Consider the following 19,964-nt stretch of genomic DNA (forward strand, 5'->3'; position numbering starts at 1 on the left):
AAATATGAAAATGTATATTGGTATATAAAAAAAAAAGTGTGTCTATATCTACCTGCTGGGATTTCTTATGAGGATAAAGTGATCCGTGGTTGAATGGAAAGCCAATGGAATCACAGCTGCATGTAATCTTTCTGTGTTCACAAATCAGTTGCCGCTAGTAATACAGACTCCTATTGGGAGCCAGGCACTTACTTCTCCCGCGGGCAAAGAACTCCAAAGAGTGCCGTGTTTTGTCTCCGAAGTAGCGTATTGCAGGAACTGCCCCGGCCGGTGGCAGAGAAAAATCCTGTGCTCGTACTTCCTTGGAGACCGGTCAGTGTTGCTCCGGCTTAGCCGCCCGGTACTCTGCCGCAGCAGGACCTAGTGTGACGTCACAGTCACGTGAAATCTCACGTGACGGGCTACAGAAAGAGAATAGGACCAAATCCTACGCGTTTCGGAGCAAAAAACGAGCTCCTTCATCAGGGATGGTCCTTCCCAAGTTGTATGGATCTATATAGCCTACCGCAATCACATGACCGTAATTTAAGAGTTAAAGGCAAAGAGTTCTGTATCGCTATTGAGGCCCTTCGGGATTAAGGAATCAAACATAAAAATCATCTTTGTTTCTTCTCTAGACATTTTCTTGATAAAATCTCCACCTCTTCGACCTTTATGTACCAATTTAAGACCAGTAATAACGGTACCAGATATTGACCCTCCATGATGCGTCAGAAAATGTTTAGAAAGGGGATGCCCTTCAAATTTTTTATTTATATTGCTGATATGTTCACTAATTCTGATCTTCAGGGCCCGTTTAGTTCTACCAATGTAGATTTTGTCACACGGGCATCTAATAGAATAGATGATGCCCGTGGTGTTACAGGATATAAAGTTCTCAATCTTCCAATCAGTATTTCCCTTTTTGCATGTAAATTGTTTTTTCGTTTTGAGTAGTTTGCAAGACTTACATTTTTGACAGGGAAAGAAACCTTGAGGTTTTTGAGAACACCGTCTATCAGTGGAAATAAGATGTGGGACTGTAGGGGCTATTCTGTTTCCAAGATTTTGTGCTTTTTTGTAAATAAAAAGTGGCTGTTCAGGAAGTTTTTTGCCAATCACCTTGTCTTCTTTCAGAATGTCCCAATGTCTCTGCACAATCTTTCTAAAAAGATGTGCATTTGCATTATATCTGGTAATGATAGGGACACTCTTCAGTAGTACTTGATTATCACGTTTTTCTTTACTTTGAAAGAGACTGGATCTAGATAGTTTCTCAACCTGATTTTTTGCCATAGCTAAAGAGCTGTGTGAATAGCCTTTCTTGACAAATTTATCAGTCAAAACTTCCACCTCCTGGATGAAGTCCTGTGGTCGGGAACAATTTCTATGTGCCCGAATCATCTGGCTTTTGGGAACATTCAGGAGCCAATGGGGAAGATGACAACTGTCTAGAGAAATGTAGTTATTCCTATCAGTAGGTTTATGGAATGTTCTCGTGTTAACCTTCCCCTCTTCAATAAAAATATTCAAATCCAAAAAATCAATTGAAACTGTACTGGTGGTGCCCGTAAATTTTAAAAAATATGAATTTTTATTTAAATTACTAATAAAATTTGACAAAGACTCAGGCCCACCAGACCATATAAAAACAATGTCATCAATAAATCTATGCCAGAGTACCAGGTTCGCTCTCAAGGAGGGATCATTAAAGATGGTATCATGTTCCCATTTGCCAACGTACAAGTTGGCATAACTTGGAGCGAACCTGGTACCCATAGCAGTACCCCATTGCTGGGAATAGTAGTGCGTTTTAAATTTAAAATAGTTATGAGTAAGAATAAAATGCATGCAGTCCAAAATGAACAGAATTTGGCTTCTGGGAAGTATACCCTGTTTGTCCAGGAAAAATTCAGCTGCTTCACACCCTTTTTCATGCTGGATAACAGTATAGAGGGAAGTGATATCCAATGTTCCTAGAATGAAATGATCCTTCCATTCAACATTTTCTATGATTCTCAGAATGTGCGTACTGTCCTTTAAATGCGATGGAAGTTCAGGGACTAGTTTTTGTAGATGGCAATCTACATATTTTGATAGATTGGCTGTCAAACAGCCTACACCCGATATTATGGGTCTACCGGGGGGATTATCAGAATTTTTGTGGATTTTAGGGAGATAATAAAAATGCGCCATCTGCGGATGATTTATATTAATAAAATCATACTCCCTTTTGGTGATAATACCTTGGTCCCACCCTTTTTTGATTAGGTCCTTCATTTCTGAAATAAAGGTATTGGATGGATCTGTGGATAGAAGTTTATAAGTGTGTTGATCTCCCAATATTCTCAAACACTCCTTTGTATAATCTTCAGTGTCGAGGATAACAATACTACCACCTTTATCCGCCGGTCTAATAGTAATATCTTTATTAGTTTGAATTTGTATAATGGCCCTTTGTTCCGCATATGTTAAATTATTCCTGAATTTGGAACACCTTTTATCAGGAATTTTTCTGATGTCCCGGATCACATTCTTTTGGAATGCTTCAAATGACTCAGAGTATTCCTGAACAGGATTAAAATTAGATTTGACTCTCAGTGTGGTATGTATGAATGGATCATTTTGTGGGGAATGACAGACAACTGGGTTTTTTAAAAAATGTTTTTTTACAGCCAGTTGTCTCATGAATAATTTAATCCCAATAAAAGCCTGAAACTTATCTAGTTTAATGCTGGGTGCATATTTCAATCCTTTGTTTAATAAAGAAATTTCCTTTTGATCTAACGTATGACTGCTCAGATTAAATATTTTTTGTTGTGGTGAGCTCTCCTCTAACTTTTTTTCATTGTTTTGTTTCCTCTTTTTTTGGGCAAATTTCCCGCCCCTACAACCCCTTTTCCTGGTCTTTTTGGACCTACCTGAAAAAAAGGATGATGTCTATGTGTGTTCTTCTGTGTCAATTGTTCGTTGGAATGAGTCTGTCCTATAGATTTCTCTGTCCTTTTCAGGGTTTTCTTTGGGGCTTTTTTAGGGGGTTGTACACAAAAAGAGTGGTTACTTTCCTGGAGTAAGTTCCCCCCACTAGTGGCAAGGGAATCTGCTTCATTCTCTAGAACTTGGAATCTGTTCTGGAATGCATGTAATGAGATTGGGGTATATATCGAAATATCATGAGTGGAGGGCCAAGATTCTGCTGAGATTGTACTTACTTCCAATAAATTGGAAGAAATTTGATGTCCTCTCTCTTCCCCCTCATCCATAGGATGTATAGAAAGTTGATTGTTTCTGATAGAGCCATTTGATGTTTCATCCAATGTTATGAATTGATTGACATCTATACAATTTTGCTGTTTATCTCTATATATAGAATTTTGATTAGAATTATCACTCATGTGGTTCTGGGGGGAAGGTTTAGACGGGGGATACGTACCCCAATTGGGAACCATATCCCTACCAAATTTTAATTGCTTTTTCTCCAAAATCTCTTTTTCTTTTGCTAAAATGCGAATCCTGATGCTCTTTGATAGTTTAATAATATCAGGATGCTGTTCAAAAGGTCTTATCTCATCAAATAATCTCAAGATATTCTTTTTGAGTCCTGTTAGGTGTTGTTTCCTTTTTTCAATAATAAAGGAAACTGTCTTAATTGAAAATTCTTTGAACATCGCCTCCCATTCCTTTACCGTATCCGGGTCACCAATATCGCCCGAAATTGATTTGTATACTTTCAGGCCTTTGGGTATGCACTGAAAGGACAGATATCTTTCTAAAGTAGCAATTTCCCAAAGGTCCCGCATTTCTTTAATTAAATGATGTTCAAGTTTTTTCAAGGTTTCTATTGCCATGGTGGCATCTTCATACACAGATATTTCTTGGGTCCCTCCATTAGATTGATTGAAGAATTTTTGTATAGTGAGAATTCTTTTGTTCCTATCTGAGCAGAGATCTTTCATATTTAGGGGTGGTGTACAGCTGCTTGCTGGAAGGGGTGAGACAATGGTAAATAAAAATGTATATCTATATAAAAACCAGTAGCGCTTGTACCTTCATACACCTGCAGCAAATAGTGTCACGGTCACACCCATCCGTTGCTTAAAATAATAAAATATTAAATATATTTCCTTATGAAAACAGCAACGCTGGGTGAGATCGTTCTATTATTCACTCAATAACCACTAATTTAGGTATCGTTTATGACCTTCAAACTGTGAGGTGATTGAACCTAGAGGTCATCTATATAGTGTACAAACGTGTGGTATTGTGATACGTATTACCTATTCCTTCAATTTTTTAAAAGAAGGAATTGTGTTTGGAACTTTTATGGTGTAATTCACTTTTGGTGTGTTGTTATTTTTTTGTTTGTTTGTCCTTTTTGTGGACCGATGGGGTCTAGATACCCTACGGTGTTTTATAAGGATTTATTAAAGGTTAAATTTTAACAATTGAACCATACATTTACCTTGCTGCTATATATCTATTTTTGATTGGTAAATAATTTACTTTGATCACTTTAAAGCCATAACTATCGCTATAGAAGGCTGTAAAAAAAAGTCTGAAACCTTTAGAAATTTGTGATTTTTTTTTTTTATTGGAATTTTTGAGCATACAGTATATTTATGTATTTTATAACATAATAAAATAAAAAATGTTATGTAGCAAAACTCCATAGTACATGCCATATTCGGAGCATGCCATGTTGTAGTAAGGTCACCCCCAGCTGCAAAGCGTTATCAAGCAAAATGCACTGTGCGCAAAGATATTCATTCATTCTAATAGAATTATCAGCAAACATCTGGCATCAATGAATCAGCATTGCTAAACCAAATAATAATAATAACAATAATAATAATAATAATAATAAAAAAAAAAAAAACACGGAGGAAAAACACAAGCAGTGTATGCATCTAGTCTGGGGTATGTGCACACAAAGCGCCCCACAACATGCCTGAAAGAGCTCAATAAACAAAGGGAATGAACATGTGCCCTGCAATGTCAAATAAAAACCTTGCTATGTACATCCGTTTAGTCTTTTCATCACCTGTCAACAGCTTCAGGTTTACAAAGATGTAAAGAAATTTAAAAGTAACGACCAGACCATTCTTCAGGCGAGAAAAACGACCTAAAAGACGACGCTTCATGAGGAACTCTGCCGGCTTTTGTCTGAAATATCTTCCTGTAGCAAAGCCCTGTGGGTACGCCGGTGTTAAAAAGCGGCTGTGTGCACATGCCCTTATGTGAGAACGCACAACCTTTCTGTGAGAAAATGACTTGCTGTTATCAAACATATTCATGACAATTAATATGGCAATTTAGATCCACATAACGTCTTTGCTACATGGCTACACCAAAAAAAACAAAAAAACAAAACAAGCTCAAGACATGGAACCTGTAATTTTAATTCCTTTTAAAGTGGATCTGTCAGAATATTTCACATTACAACCAAACAAAATTGAATAGATCTCTTGTTTCTGATGGACGTACCTCGAGAACACAATGGAAGAAAAACTGCGTCCAAATTTTGGTGAAAACTTCAAACCTCCATTTATTCAGCCATAGTTGAATCTATGGCAGAATAAATGGAGGTTTGAAGTTTTCACCTAAATTTGGACGCAGTCTCTTTCTTTATTGAATTTTTTCCAAGTGGACCCCTTGGAGCTTCTGAGATGGTGAGTCCACCTTTGGGCCTGTGTGCCCTGTGTAATTGTCCAACCACCTTTGGGCCTGTGTGCCCTTAGCAATTGTCCAACCACCTTTGGCCTGTGTGCCCTTTGTAATTGTCCAACCACCTTTGGCCAGTGTGCCCTTTGTAATTGTCCAACCACCTTTGGCCTGTGTGCCCATGTAATTGTCCAACCACCTTTGGGCCTGTGTGCCCTTTGTAATTGTCCAACCACCTTTGGCCTGTGTGCCCTTTGTAATTGTCCAACCACCTTTGGCCTGTGTGCCCATGTAATTGTCCAACCACCTTTGGCCTGTGTGCCCATGTAATTGTCCAACCACCTTTGGCCTGTGTGCCCATGTAATTGTCCAACCACCTTTGGGCCTGTGTGCCCTTTGTAATTGTCCAACCACCTTTGGCCTGTGTGCCCTTTGTAATTGTCCAACCACCTTTGGCCTGTGTGCCCATGTAATTGTCCAACCACCTTTGGCCTGTGTGCCCATGTAATTGTCCAACCACCTTTGGCCTGTGTGCCCATGTAATTGTCCAACCACCTTTGGCCTGTGTGCCCATGTAATTGTCCAACCACCTTTGGCCTGTGTGCCCATGTAATTGTCCAACCACCTTTGGCCTGTGTGCCCATGTAATTGTCCAACCACCTTTGGGCCTGTGTGCCCATGTATTTGTCCAACCACCTTTGGCCTGTGTGCCCATGTAATTGTCCAACCACCTTTGGGCCTGTGTGCCCATGTAATTGTCCAACCACCTTTGGGCCTGTGTGCCCGTTGTAATTGTCCAACATTGTGTGCTGCGAGCCACCTTATTTTTTTACTTTGAGAAATGATCCAAGAATGCCTGTATAATCCTTTTTGAAAGTTTAGACTCGATCACAGACCAACCAGCTTGAATGGCAGCTTTTATGTGTCCCTCATACTGCTCAGTACAAGCTGTAGTTATCTATCATGTTGGGATGGCAGATATAGAAAATGCTTATTACTTTTCAATGTAAATACAGCAGCTTCATGAGATACAAAATCTATTTACTAATATTTGCAGTTTGCACTGAGAAATCTGCCGACAGTTCCGCTTTAAGTATAGTAAGAAACTATGTCATGCTGTTCTTTCGAAAAGCAACATGCACACCATCTTGAACAGTACTTAAAGACCTGAAAGTATTTCTTACCTGCAATTTGAGAAATATGTAGTTTTGTGTTTTTAAAGGGAAACTATTTTTTAAAACATTGGAAACATTGGCCCCCTTCCATTATATGTTTTTAGAAAAAAAAAAAAAAAAAAAGTCTACTATATTTTGACCAGATATTTCTAGGAACGTTTTCCACATACCCTCACTCATAAAAGGAAATGTCAATTACCAATCTTGACAAGCTGCATCCACTGTACACTGTGTGAACCGATAGCAACAAGAGAGAAGCCAATGGTTGCTCCCACTATACAATGCGTCCCGGAGATTGGAAGCTTCAGGAATGATGCGATCAACTGCCACACAGCCGAACCTGCCAAGAGAACGATACGGTTACATGTGTGCATACACGGTAGGGTTAAGATCACAAACATGAGATATCACAAGCCTTCAGTCTTTCAGATGATTCTTTCTTGACCCAATCTGGTTACTGCTCTTTAGCCTTTACAGAAACTACCCTTACTAAAGACTAACGATCTACTAACAGCTAAACCTACTGGCTCTGACTCCTTTCTGATTGCCCTGGATCTCTGCTGTATTTCACATCCAACACCACCAACTCTTCCTCACTATGCTTCGCTCTATCTGGGTTCTCCTCCTACCTCCCAGAACTTTCCTTCAGTAGACCTTAGGCTGGCTCTTCTCCTACCTTTTTCCCTTACTGTTGTGATTCCTCAGGGTCCAGTCCAAGGAGCTGCTTTTCTCTATAGACCACCGTAATTGTTTAAATGGAAGAGGCTGCAAGAAGACAATTAAGTTCTATTCTCCCAGCAGCCCCTTGCTTCCAATCAGGGCAGCGCAGAGAGCTGCAACAGTCACACACTGTAATCATACCCCTGCGGCTTGTCTGACAGCCAGCACTGCACCCTGTACGGGGGGCAAGCCATCAAACACCGTGCCAGGGAGTGGTAACAGCTTGGTAACCATCAGTACCATGAGCAGCCCCAGTAGCTGGAAGCCAGTGACTGCAAGGAGAATCTGTACAACTTCATTCTCCCGTCCTGCACTCACTCTTCCATTTAGACTGCCATACATGCTTAGAAGTGCGTTTACCTGCAGATTATCAGAATAGCCATAGATTTATGGTTCCCTTTAGCTGACATCTGCGTAAGCATTTTGCCAAAACAGCCATACTCTTTGTTGATATAGGCAGTTCGTAATATAAAAGGAATCGGTCAGCAGTTTTTTTGCTACCTCATCTGAGAGCAGGTTAATTAGGAAGAGACCCCAATTCCAACAATGTATCACTTACTAGCTGCAGCAGCTGTGATAGAGTTTTTAGATGTAGCAGAGCTTAGAAAGAGGACCCCACCCACATCATAGCTTTATATTGTATATTGACAGTGAGCTGCTTATCAGAGGAGGTAGTGTGTTGGGACCAGGAAGCACATGAGCTGTAGTCCTCTATTGTTAATATCTTGCTTAAAAAAAAGAAAAAGAAAAAAAAAAAAAACAGCAGACAGAGTAATAAGCGACATCCCTGAAATCTGTGTATCAGCACCTACCTCATGCTACCTCAGATTAGCCTAGCCTGCTGACGGATTTAAACTAAACTTAAAGGGAACCTGCCACCACTTTTTTGGGATATCATGTTAAAATATCATTCGATTCAGTGTTACCTATGCATTACAACAGTACTTTTGATACCCCTTGACTCCCCACCTTTGATCAATAAATACCGTTTATATTCCTCAAGCAGTGTATGTAAATCTGCCGGCTGCGAAGGGCACGGCTTATTGTTAGTTTCCACCACCACTCCTCGGCTTGTGAATATCACAGATCGCGTAGCGTTACTGCATGTGCGCAATCAAATGGGCTTTTGCGCATGCGCAGTATGCTTTGCCGCAATACTTCAAGGCCGTAGAACATAATGGCGTATGTGCAATAATGATTTTATGCTTTTCCCATTATTGGGCAAAGCATACTGCACACGTGCAAAAGACCATTTTCAATGCGCACAAGCGATAACAGTACGCGATCGCAGGAATTACCCGAAAGAAATGAGTAGAGCAAGACAGGAGGGGGGGTTCGAGAGACGGACAATAAGCCCTGCCCATCGGACTGAGCAGATTTACATATACCGTGGGAGGACTATAAACAGTATTTATTGATCAAAGGTGGAGGTGTCAAAAAAGTACTGTTATAATGCATAGGTAACACTGAATTGAGTGATATTTTTACATAACATGCCAAAAAAGTGGTGACAGATTCTCTTTAAGAGTTCAGCCACTTTCTCATGTTAGTGCAGCGTTCTTCACGAACGAAGCAGCATTTCGGTCCATAAAATGGCAGCAGTAGAGAAGCATGTAAGCAGCCTCCTCCCTTCCAGAAAAGCAGGTGGAGGAGATTGATGAACCGGTCTGGTCCCGTGCTCCTCCACCAGCAGCCACTACATGTACAGACATGTGCAATCTGTGAGGTTATCTGCCCTTTATTGTTCAATGACGCTAGACCAATCTCTTGTGGACCAGCAGCTACCAGACAACAGTTTTATACACAGATAGATTTTATTCAGAAGATCGTGGTCAGTCATTGGTCGCTAGATATTAAAATTCATCTGACGAAAGAATGATTGGGTTGAAATTGGCCATTTTGATCAATGCTAGACTAGCCTCCCAAAGCACCACCAATAACTTACAAAGGCCAATTAATGCATTAGAAGAAAGTCCTTAATGTAAACTTTTAATGCATCACTATTCATATGCTAATCAGCTGAACTAGTCCAGCCTTAGATACTGTAATTATGTCCGCTCGGTTTCTGACTGTCCCAGTCATCTCATATAGGCCTGTAATCACGGTCCCCTCGCCGTAATTAACATCTTTCTCACAGTACCGTTCATCTATTATTCGTAACGAGCAGGACACTGGGCACATGTACTAGATTTCGTGCAGCTAAGAGATGACGGGTACAATGAGGAAGGTGGCAATCACAGCGGGACGCGATTACACAACCCAACGGTTCAACTAGACACAGCTAATTGACAACTAGAAAGGATTGTTACAACCTCCAACATCTGTATTGCCTTTGTCCTTACATAGTAGTGTATTTATTAATGCACAAGAAAAAACATAACCATTAGTGTCAGTAACACTTTCTCCTATGACTTTGCCAATACCCTTACAAAGTCCAAGCTAATTAGCACATGAGGAGAGCGACAAAGAAGACGATTTTTGCCCAAGTATGACCGTTTACCTGGGATACCAAGTCATTTCTTAGAATGCAGGAATTGGCTTAGTAATGTAATTGTGGTGGTGTGGGAGACCTAGTAAGCTCTTAGGCCATGCTCACACACACGTTGCGTGCATGCTGATACAGTTCAGTGCAAAAAATAAAAATCTGACTATTTCATTAGGTTTTGGCACAAAAAAAAAAAAAAAAAAGCAAAACCTGACACTTGAGTTTTTTCATCACCCATTAGTTTCAATGGATGAAAAACACTGAAAAAAAAAAACAACGCTGAAAGAAGTGACATGCTTTATTCTGAAAAACACAAGATTTTCCACAAAATACTGAGGGAAAAAAAAAAAAAACTGTGCATGAGATTTCTGAAATCTTCTAGACATACAGTGAAGGCAATAATTACCGTATGTGATCCCTTGCTGATTTTGTAAGTTTGCTCACTGACAAATACATGAACAGTCTATAATTTTAAGGGTAGGTTAATTTTAATATTGAGAGATAGAATATAAAAAATAAAATCCAGAAATTCACATTGTATAAGTTATATAAATTTATTTGCATTTTGCAGTGAGAAATAAGTATTTGATCCCTCTGGCAAATAAGACTTATACTTGGTAGCAAAACCCTTGTTGGCAAGCCCAGCAGTCAGACGATTTTTGTAGTTTATGATGAGGTTTGCGCACATGTCAGGAGGAATTTTGGTTCATTCCTCTTTGCAGATCATCTCTAAATCATCTACTATATAATTGTCTAAGGGTCACCTCCGTCTTTCTGTCTGTCTGTGTCTGTAACGGAAATCCCAAGTCGGTGATTGGTCACGGCAAAACAGCCACGACTAATCAGCGACGGGCACAGTCCGGCGGCAAAATGGCTGCTCCTTACTCCCCGCAGTCAGTGCCCGCTCCATACTACCCTCCAGTCAGCGCTCACACAGGGTTAATGGCAGCGTTAACGGACCGCATTATGCCACGGTGTAATGCACTCTGTTAACGCTGCTATTAACCCTGTGTGACCAACTTTTTACTATTGATGCTGCCTATGCAGCATCGATAGTAAAAAGATCTACACTGTGTTCCAAGTTATTATGCAAATTGGATTTAAGTGTCAAAACGATTTAATTGTTTCGTTTTTCAAATAAACTCATGGCTGGCATTGTGTCTCAGGGCTCAATGGATCACTGAAATCAATCTTAAACACATGTGATATTTAGTTTTCCAGGTGATTCTAATTAAAGGATTTCAAACTACTTAAAAATGATGTTCCACATTATTAAGCAGGCCACAGTTTTCAAGTAACATGAGAAAGAAAAAGGATCTCTCTGCTGCCGAAAAGCATCAAATAGTGCAATGCCCTGGTCAAGGGATGAAAACATTAGATATTTCTTGAAAATTTAAGCGTGATCATCTTACTGTTAAGAGATTTGTGGCTGAATCTGAGCACAGTCGTGTTCGTGTTGATAAAGGCATAATGAGGAAGGTTTCTGCCAGGCAAGTTCATTGGATAAAGAGAGCAGCAGCTATAAAGCCATTACAAACCAGCAAACAGATATTTGAAGCCGCTGATGCCTCTGGAGTCCCTCGAACCTCAAGGTGTAGGATCCTTCAAAGGCTTGCTGTGGTGCATAAACCTACTATTCGGCCACCCCTAAACAGTGTTCACAAGCAGAAACGATTGCAGCGGGCCCAGACATACATGAAGACTAATTTTCAAACAGTCTTGTTTACTGATGAGTGTCCAGCAACCCTGGATGGTCCAGATGCATGGAGTAGTAGATGTTTGGTGGATGGCCACCATGTCCCAACAAGGCTGCAACGTCAGCAAGGATGTGGAGGAGTCATGTTTTGGTCCGGAATCTTGGGGAAACAGCTGGTAGGGCCCTTTAAAGTTCCTGAAGATGTGAAAATGATCTCTGCAAAGTATATAGAGTTTCTGACGAACAACTTTCTTCCATGGTATAAAAAGCAGAAACGTGCCTTGAGGAGCAAAATCATCTTCTTGCATGACAATGCACCATCTCATGCTGCAAAGAATACCTCTGGGTCATTGGCTGACATGGGCATGAAAAGAGATAAACTCATGGTGTGGCCACCATCTTCCCCTGACCTCAACCCTACAGAGAACCTTTGGAGGATCATCAAGCAAAAGATCTATGAGGGTGGGAGGCTGTTCACATCAAAACAGCAGCTCTGGGAGGCAAAGAAATACAAGCAGAAACTCTCCAAAAACTCACAAGTTCAATGGATGCAAGAATTGTGAAGGTGATATCAAAGAAGGCTCCTATGCTACATGTAACTTGGCCTGTTAGGAGGTTCTGGAGTTAAATAGCTTTTTTGTTCAGTGAATGTGACCTCTTAATGCTGCAAATTCCACAAATGAGACTTTTCAGTTCTTTACATCAAATGTTTAGAAATTCTACTGTGCCTAATAATTTGGAACAGTGCATTTTAAGTTTTTATTCATTTTGGAGATTATACTGTTATCATTGGGAGGTTTCTTCAATAAAATTCGATGTATAATCTAACGGGTGATGACTTTTATTAGACTGACTCATTTGGACCGACCATTTAGGAAAATCCGAGAAAAATATCATTTGCATAATAATTTGGAACATAGTGTAATGCTAAAAAGAATAAAAAAAAATAAAAAATCATTATATACTCCCCTTCCGGATCCAGCCCAGGCCTTTCCCGCTCCTCTCCGGTGAGCGGTCCATGCATTGCGGTCTCGAGAGATGATGACGTAGCGGTCTTGTGAGACCGCACGTTAACATCTCGCGAGACCGCAATGCACTCTTGGGAGCGACGGGCACAGTCTGGCCGCTCCCTACTCCCCTGCAGTCAGTGCCCCCTCCATACTACCCCCCCAGTCAGCGCCCGCAGCCCACATAGCGTTGTAGCAATCCGTTAAACCGACTGCGTTACACCGCGGCATAAAGCGGTGTAGAGCAGTCTGTTAACGCTGCTATTAACCCTATGTGACGAACTAGTTAAAAATTAAAAAAAAGATAAATCATGATATTCTCACCTTCTGTCCCCTCCGCAGCAGCTTTTCCTGCAGCTTGCGATGCTCCGGTCCCACCGCTTCGCTGATTGGTCGCATCCAGCCGGCGCGAGCAATCAGCGACATTGGCGTGGGATTTAAATCACGCTTCGCTGATTGCTCGCCCCCTGCTGGCGCGACCAATCAGCAACATTGGCTTGGTCGCGCCCAGCCGGCCCAAGCGCCCAGCCAGCGCGACCAATCAGCGCGGGATTTAAAATCCGATTCGCTGATTGGTCGCGCCCAGCTGGGCGCGACCAATCAGCGACATTGGCACGGGATCTAATGTTAAAAATAATTAAAAATCATTATATACTCACCTTCCGGATCCAGCCCAGGCCTTTCCCACTCCTCGCGACACTCTGGTGACCGGTCCATGTATTGCGGTCTCGCGGGATGATGATGTAGCGGTCTCGCGAGACCACTACGTCATCATCTCGCGAGACCGAAATGTACTCCTGGGACCGGAGCGTCGCGAGGAGCATCGGTAAACACCTCGGCTGGATCGGGGGGCCGACGAAGGGTGAGTATATAACCATTTTTTATTTTAATTCTTTTTTTTTTAACAGATATGGTGCCCACATTGCTATATACTATGTGGGCTGTGCTATATACTACGTGGGCTGTGCTATATACTACGTGGGCTGTGGTATATTTCTCTGCTGTATCTGTGCATCATGAATCGTGGAATCGTGGTATGTGTTAAAGAGGGGGCCCACTAAGACTCTTTCGTCAGGGGCCCTCAAAAACCTGGAGCCGGCCCTGGCTTCACTGATTGGTCACGCCCGGCTGCGAACAATCAGCGACAGTCGCAGTCCACCCGCAAATTGGCACGGAATTTGAACCACGCTTTGCTATAATTGGTCGCGGCCAGCCGAATCCTGTGTATAAATTGCATTATTCTGAAAACTTCATAAATAAACTACATACATATTCTAGAATACTGATGCGTTAGAATCGGGCCACCATCTAATTAATAATAATTTTATTTCTATAGCGCCAGCATATTCCGCAGCACTTTACATTTTAACCCCTTAAGCCCCGAGGGTGGTTTGCACGTTCATGACCGGGCCAATTTTTACAATTCTGACCACTGTCCCTTTATGAGGTTATAACTCTGGAACGCTTCAACAGATCTTAGGCTACGTTCACATTAGCGTTGTGCGACGCAGCGTCGGGCGCAGCTGCGGCGACGCATGCGTCATGCGCCCCTATATTTAACATGGGGGCGCATGGACATGCGTTGCACTTGCGTTTTGTGACGCATGCGTCACTGCGGCGCATGCGTCAGGGCGCAGAAAGTTGCATTTTTTGTGCGTCCAAAATCAAGCAACTAAAGGACGCATGCGTCACAAAACAATGCGTTTTGCATGCGTTGTGCGTTGCGTCGCCGACGCAACGCACAACAACGCAAATGTGAACGTAGCCTTAGCGATTCTGACATTGTTTTCTTGTGACATATTGTACTTCATGATAGTGGTAAAATTTCTTCGATATAACTTGCGTTTATTTGTGAAAAAAATGGAAATTTGGCAAAAATTTTGAAAATTTCGCAATTTTCCAACTTTGAATTTTTATGCCCTTAAATCACAGAGATATGTCACACAAAATACTTAATAAGTAACATTTCCCACATGTCTACTTTACATCAGCACAATTTTGGAACCAAATTTTTTTTTTTTGTTAGGGAGTTTTAAGGGTTAAAAGTTGACCAGAAATTTCTCATTTTTACAACACCATTTTTTTGAAGGGACCACATCTCATTTGAAGTCATTTTGAGGGGTCTATATGATAGAAAATACCCAAGTGTGACACCATTCTAAAAACTGCACCCCTCAAGGTGCTCAAAACCACATTCAAGAAGTTTATTAACCCTTCAGGTGTTTCACAGGAATTTTTGGCAAGTTTAAATAAAAATCAACATTTAACTTTTTTTCACACAAAATTTATTTCAGCTCCAATTTGTATAATTTTATCAAGGGTAACAGGAGAAAATGGACCCCAAAAGTTGTTGTACAATTTGTCCTGAGTACGCCGATACCCATATGTCGGGGTAAACTACTGTTTGGGTGCACGGCAGAGCTCGGAAGGGAAGGAGCGCCATTTTACTTTTCAATGCAAAATTGACTGGAATTGAGATGGGACGCCATGTTGCGTTTGGAGAGCCCCTGATGTGCCTAAACATTGAAACCCCCCACAAGTGACACCATTTTGGAAAGTGGACCCCCTAAGGAACTTATCTAGATGTGTGGTGAGCACTTTGACCCAACAAGTGCTTCACAGAAGTTTATAATGCAGAGCCGTAAAAATAAGAAATCATTTTTTCACAAAAATGATCTTTTCGCCCCCAATTTTTTATTTTGCCAAGGGTAAGAGAAGAAAATAGACCACAAACGTTTTTGTGCAATTTGTCCTGAGTACGCTGATACCCCATATGTGGGGGTAAACCACTGTTTGGGCGCATGGCAGAGCTCGGAAGGGAAGGAGCGCCATTTGGAATGCAGACTTAGATAGATTGGTCTGCAGGCGTCACCTTGCATTTGCAGAGCCCCTGATGTACCCAAACAGTAGAAACCCCCAAACAAGTGACCCCATATTGGAAACTAGACCTCCCAAGGAACTTATCTAGATGTGTTGTGAGAACTTTGAACCCCCAAGTGTTTCACTAGTTTACAACGCAGAGCCGTGAAAATAAAAAATCCTTTTTTTCCCACAAAAATGATTTTTAGCCCCCCAAATTTTTATTTTCCCAAGGATAACAAGAGAACTTGGACCCCAAAAGTCGTTGTCCAATTTATCCCGAGTACGCTGATACCCCATATGTTGGGGTAAACCCCTGTTTGGGCGCACGGGAGAGCTCGGAAGGGAAGGAGCACTGTTTTAGTTTTTCAACGCAGAATTGGCTGGAATTGAGATCGGACGCCATGTCGCGTTTGGAGAGCCCCTGATGTGCCTGAACAGAGGAAACCCCCCAATTCTACCTGAAACCCTAATCCAAACACACCCCTAACCCTAATCCCAACGGTAACCCTAACCACACCCCTAACTCTAATCCCAACCGTAAATGTAATCCAAACCCTAACCCTAACTTTAGCCCTAACCCTAACTTTAGTCCCAACCCTAATGGGAAAATGGAAATAAATACATTTTTTTAATTTTATTATTTTTCCCTAACTAAGGGGGTTTGATTTACTTTTATAGCGTTTTTTATAGCGGATTTTTATGATTGGCAGCTGTCACACACTAAAAGATGCTTTTTATAGCAAAAAAGTTTTTGCGTCTCCACATTTTGAGACCTATAATTTTTCCATATTTTGGTCCACAGAGTCATGTGAGGTCTTGTTTTTTGCGGGACGAGTTGACGTTTTTATTGGTAACATTTTCAGACACGTTACAGTTTTTGATCGCTTTTTATTCCGATTTTTGTGAGGCAGAATGACCAAAAACCAGCTATTCATGAATTTCTTTTGGAGGAGGCGTTTATACCGTTCCACGTTTGGTAAAATTGATAAAGCAGTTTTATTCGTCGGATCAGTACGATTACAGCGATATCTCATTTATATCATTTTCTTATGTTTTGGCGCTTTTATACGATAAAAGCTATTTTATAGAAAAAAATATTTTGGCATCGCATTATTCTGAGGACTATAACTTTTTTTATTTTTTTGCTTATGATGCTGTATGGTGGCTCGTTTTTTGTGGGACAAGATGACGTTTTCAGCGGTACCATGGTTATTTATATCTGTCTTTTTGATCGCGTGTTATTCCACTTTTTGCTCGGCGGTATGAATAAAGCGTTGTTTTTTGCCTCTTTTTTTTTTTTTTTTTCTTACTGTGTTCACTGAAGGGGTTAACTAGTGGGACAGTTTTATAGGTTGGGTCGTTATGGACACGGCAATATTAAATATGTGTACTTTTGTTTTTTTATTATTTAGATAAAGAAATGTATTTATGGGAATAATATATTTTTTTTTTCTTTATTTAGTAATTTTTTTTTTTACTGTTTTACTTTGTCCCAGGGGGGGACATCACAGATCGCTGATCTGACAGTTTGCACAGCACTCTGTCAGACCAGCAATCTGACTTACAGCGCTGCAGGCTTACCAGCACCTGCTCTGGACCCCGAAGTAGTCCCTGCAGGAACCGGATGCAGCCCCACGGCCATTTTGGATCCGGGGCCTGCAGGGATTGGAGGTAAGAGACGCTCAGAGCAACGCGATCACATCGCGTTGCTCTGGGGATCTCAGGGAAGCCCGCAGGGAGCCTCCTCCCTGCGCGATGCTTCCCTATGCCGCCGGAACACTGCGATCATGTTTGATCGCAGTGTGCCGGGGGTTAATGTGCCGGGGGCGGTCCTTGACCGCTCCTGGCACATAGTGCCGGATGTCAGCTGCGATAGTCAGCTGACACCCGGCCGCGATCGGCCGCGCTCCCCCCGTGAGCGCGGCCGATCGCATATGACGTACTATCCCGTGGGAATTAAGGCCCACCCCACCTCGACGGGATAGTACGTCATATGGGATTAAGGGGTTAAATCATTAAGATTTTGAGGCTGTCTCTTAGCAAGCTTCAACTCCCTCCATAAGTTTTCCATGGGATTAAGGACTGGAGACTGGCTAGGCCCCTCCTTGTCCTTAATGTGCTTCTTTTTGAGCCACTCCTTTGTTGCCTTGGCTGTAGGTTTTGGGTCTTTTTCTTGCTGGAAGACCCAGCCATGACCCATTTTAATGTCCCGGTGGAGGGAAGGAGGTTGTCACTCAGGATTTTACGGTACATGTGTGGCATCTCACAAAGTGGCCCTTTCTATGGGATACCAGATATGTAGTGTGTTTTCATATAAATGCTGTGACTGTTTATGTGGCCGCTGTATTTTAAAGGGAACCTATCACCCCGTTTTTTAAAGATTAGATAAAAATAGTGTGAAATAGGGGCAGAGCTGGGCTTTACATTACTGCCTTTTTGGTGCCTTTACACCCCCGTTAGGCTGCCGAAATACCTTTGTGAAGTGGCCGTTTTGTCCTGTCACTCAAGTTGGTCAGGTCGGATGGGCGTGGTTACAGCGCTGTTTCTCCCCCAGATCAGGCTCATCATTACGTTGGTGGCGTAGTGGTGTGCGCATGTCCAAAGAGAAGATCCACTGCCCAGGAGATTCAAAACAGCGCGGTCTTCGCTATTCGCCGTTTACCGGTGGGCGCGGCCATCTTTCCTGTGGCCACGCGTGCGCAGATGGAGATCGCGGCGGCCATTTTCCTGAAGCCCCGGGCAGCAGAGCGCTCCATCTGCGCACGCGCGGCCACAGGAAAGATGGCCGCGCCCACCGGTAAACGGCGAATAGCGAAGACCGCGCTGTTTTGAATCTCCTGGGCAGTGGATCTTCTCTTTGGACATGCGCACACCACTACGCCACCAACGTAATGATGAGCCTGATCTGGGGGAGAAACAGCGCTGTAACCACGCCCATCCGACCTGACCAAACTTGAGTGACAGGACAAAACGGCCACTTCACAAAGGTATTTCGGCAGCCTAACGGGGGTGTAAAGGCACCAAAAAGGCAGTAATGTAAAGCCCAGCTCTGCCCCTATTTCACACTATTTTTATCTAATTTTTAAAAAACGGGGTGATAGGTTCCCTTTAAATACATTGTGAGACCTGCTGACAGGAAGCACAAAAAGAGTTAATCTCACAGGCTTGATCAGGTGACCCAGCACTGTTTGAATATGCAGAAGGTTCTGGAAAAATGCCTCAGGGCATTCAGCCAATGACTGCAGCTCTACAGTCACAGAAGGGGGAGGAGCCAAGTCCTGGAGGATAGTTTTATTTTGAAGTCGCGGTTGGTGGTCAGACATCTTGAGAACAGGAAGCCATTTTGTAGGTGAAGGAATTACCTACATTCTCCCTGCCTGCTTTGCTTAAAAAGGGGACTGACATGATAAGGGGAGTTAATAGTTTTCATATGAGTAAGACTACCATTGCACCTCTAGGGTGAAGAATTACCTCAAGGCAGAAACAGAGCACAGTGTCGAAGAAGAAATATTCAGACTTAATAAAACCAGAGGTTACCAAGATCTGCCTGTCTGCAGGTACACAGCAATCATCAACCGTGAGTGTAATCCTGTACCTCAGTTTCCCGCTGTTTGTAAATAATAATTTGCCCCATTACCTTCAGTAAAAAGACTTCTGTTTTAAATTCTTACGCCTGCTTCATTACTGGGGCTCAAATGCACCCACTACCATCATCTTCTGCCTAGAGGCAGTTACTGTGCAAACATTGTATTGTGGAGTTTCCTGTGTGTGTAATTTGAGAAGGAAAGACTTCTCCTGACAGAAAGCTTGGCCATCGTAAGATACATCATACCCTGTCAGGAGTACCACTCTCAGCCATACACATGAGAATGCCAAACATGCGTCCATCCATTCTCCCATTGATGCGATGAAGTAGTCCTGTGCCCTTAGCAGAGAAACACCCCAAAACAATGTTTCCACCTCCATGCTTGACAGTGGGGACGGTGTTCTTTGGGTCATAGGCAGCATTTCTCTTCTATCAAACACGGCGAGCTGAGTTAATGCCAAAAAGCTTAATTTTTGTCTCAGCAGACCACAGCACCTTCTCTCAATCACTCACAGAATCATCCAGGTGTTCATTGGCAAACTTCATTTAGATGGGTCTGCACATGTGCCTTCAAGAGCAGGGGGATCTTGCGGGCGCTGCAGGATTTTAAACCTTTACGGCGTAATGTGTTACCAATGGTTTTCTTGGTGACTATGGTCACAGCTACATTGAGATCATTAACAAGTTCCCCCTGTGTAGTTTTAGGTTGATCTCTCACCTTCCTCATGATCAAGGATACCCCACGAGGTGAGATTTTGCATGGTGCCCCAGATCGATGTCGACAGTCATTTTG

The 19,964-nt window shown here is 42.2% G+C and overlaps 1 protein-coding gene across 5 annotated transcripts in view; it reads right to left on the reverse strand.

The window, feature by feature from the left end:
- SLC20A2 (solute carrier family 20 member 2) overlaps nt 1-19,964 on the reverse strand; it is a 158,232-nt gene that overhangs the window by 29,004 nt on the left and 109,264 nt on the right. For all 5 annotated transcript variants that reach the window (XM_077274443.1, XM_077274454.1, XM_077274463.1 and 2 more), the window contains exon 3: nt 7,015-7,155. In XM_077274443.1, coding sequence (XP_077130558.1) covers nt 7,015-7,155 — 141 coding nt within the window. The remainder of the gene's footprint in view (nt 1-7,014; nt 7,156-19,964) is intronic.

Source organism: Ranitomeya variabilis, chromosome 1 (genome assembly GCF_051348905.1).
Source record: "Ranitomeya variabilis isolate aRanVar5 chromosome 1, aRanVar5.hap1, whole genome shotgun sequence".
Classification (NCBI taxonomy): domain Eukaryota; kingdom Metazoa; phylum Chordata; class Amphibia; order Anura; family Dendrobatidae; genus Ranitomeya; species Ranitomeya variabilis.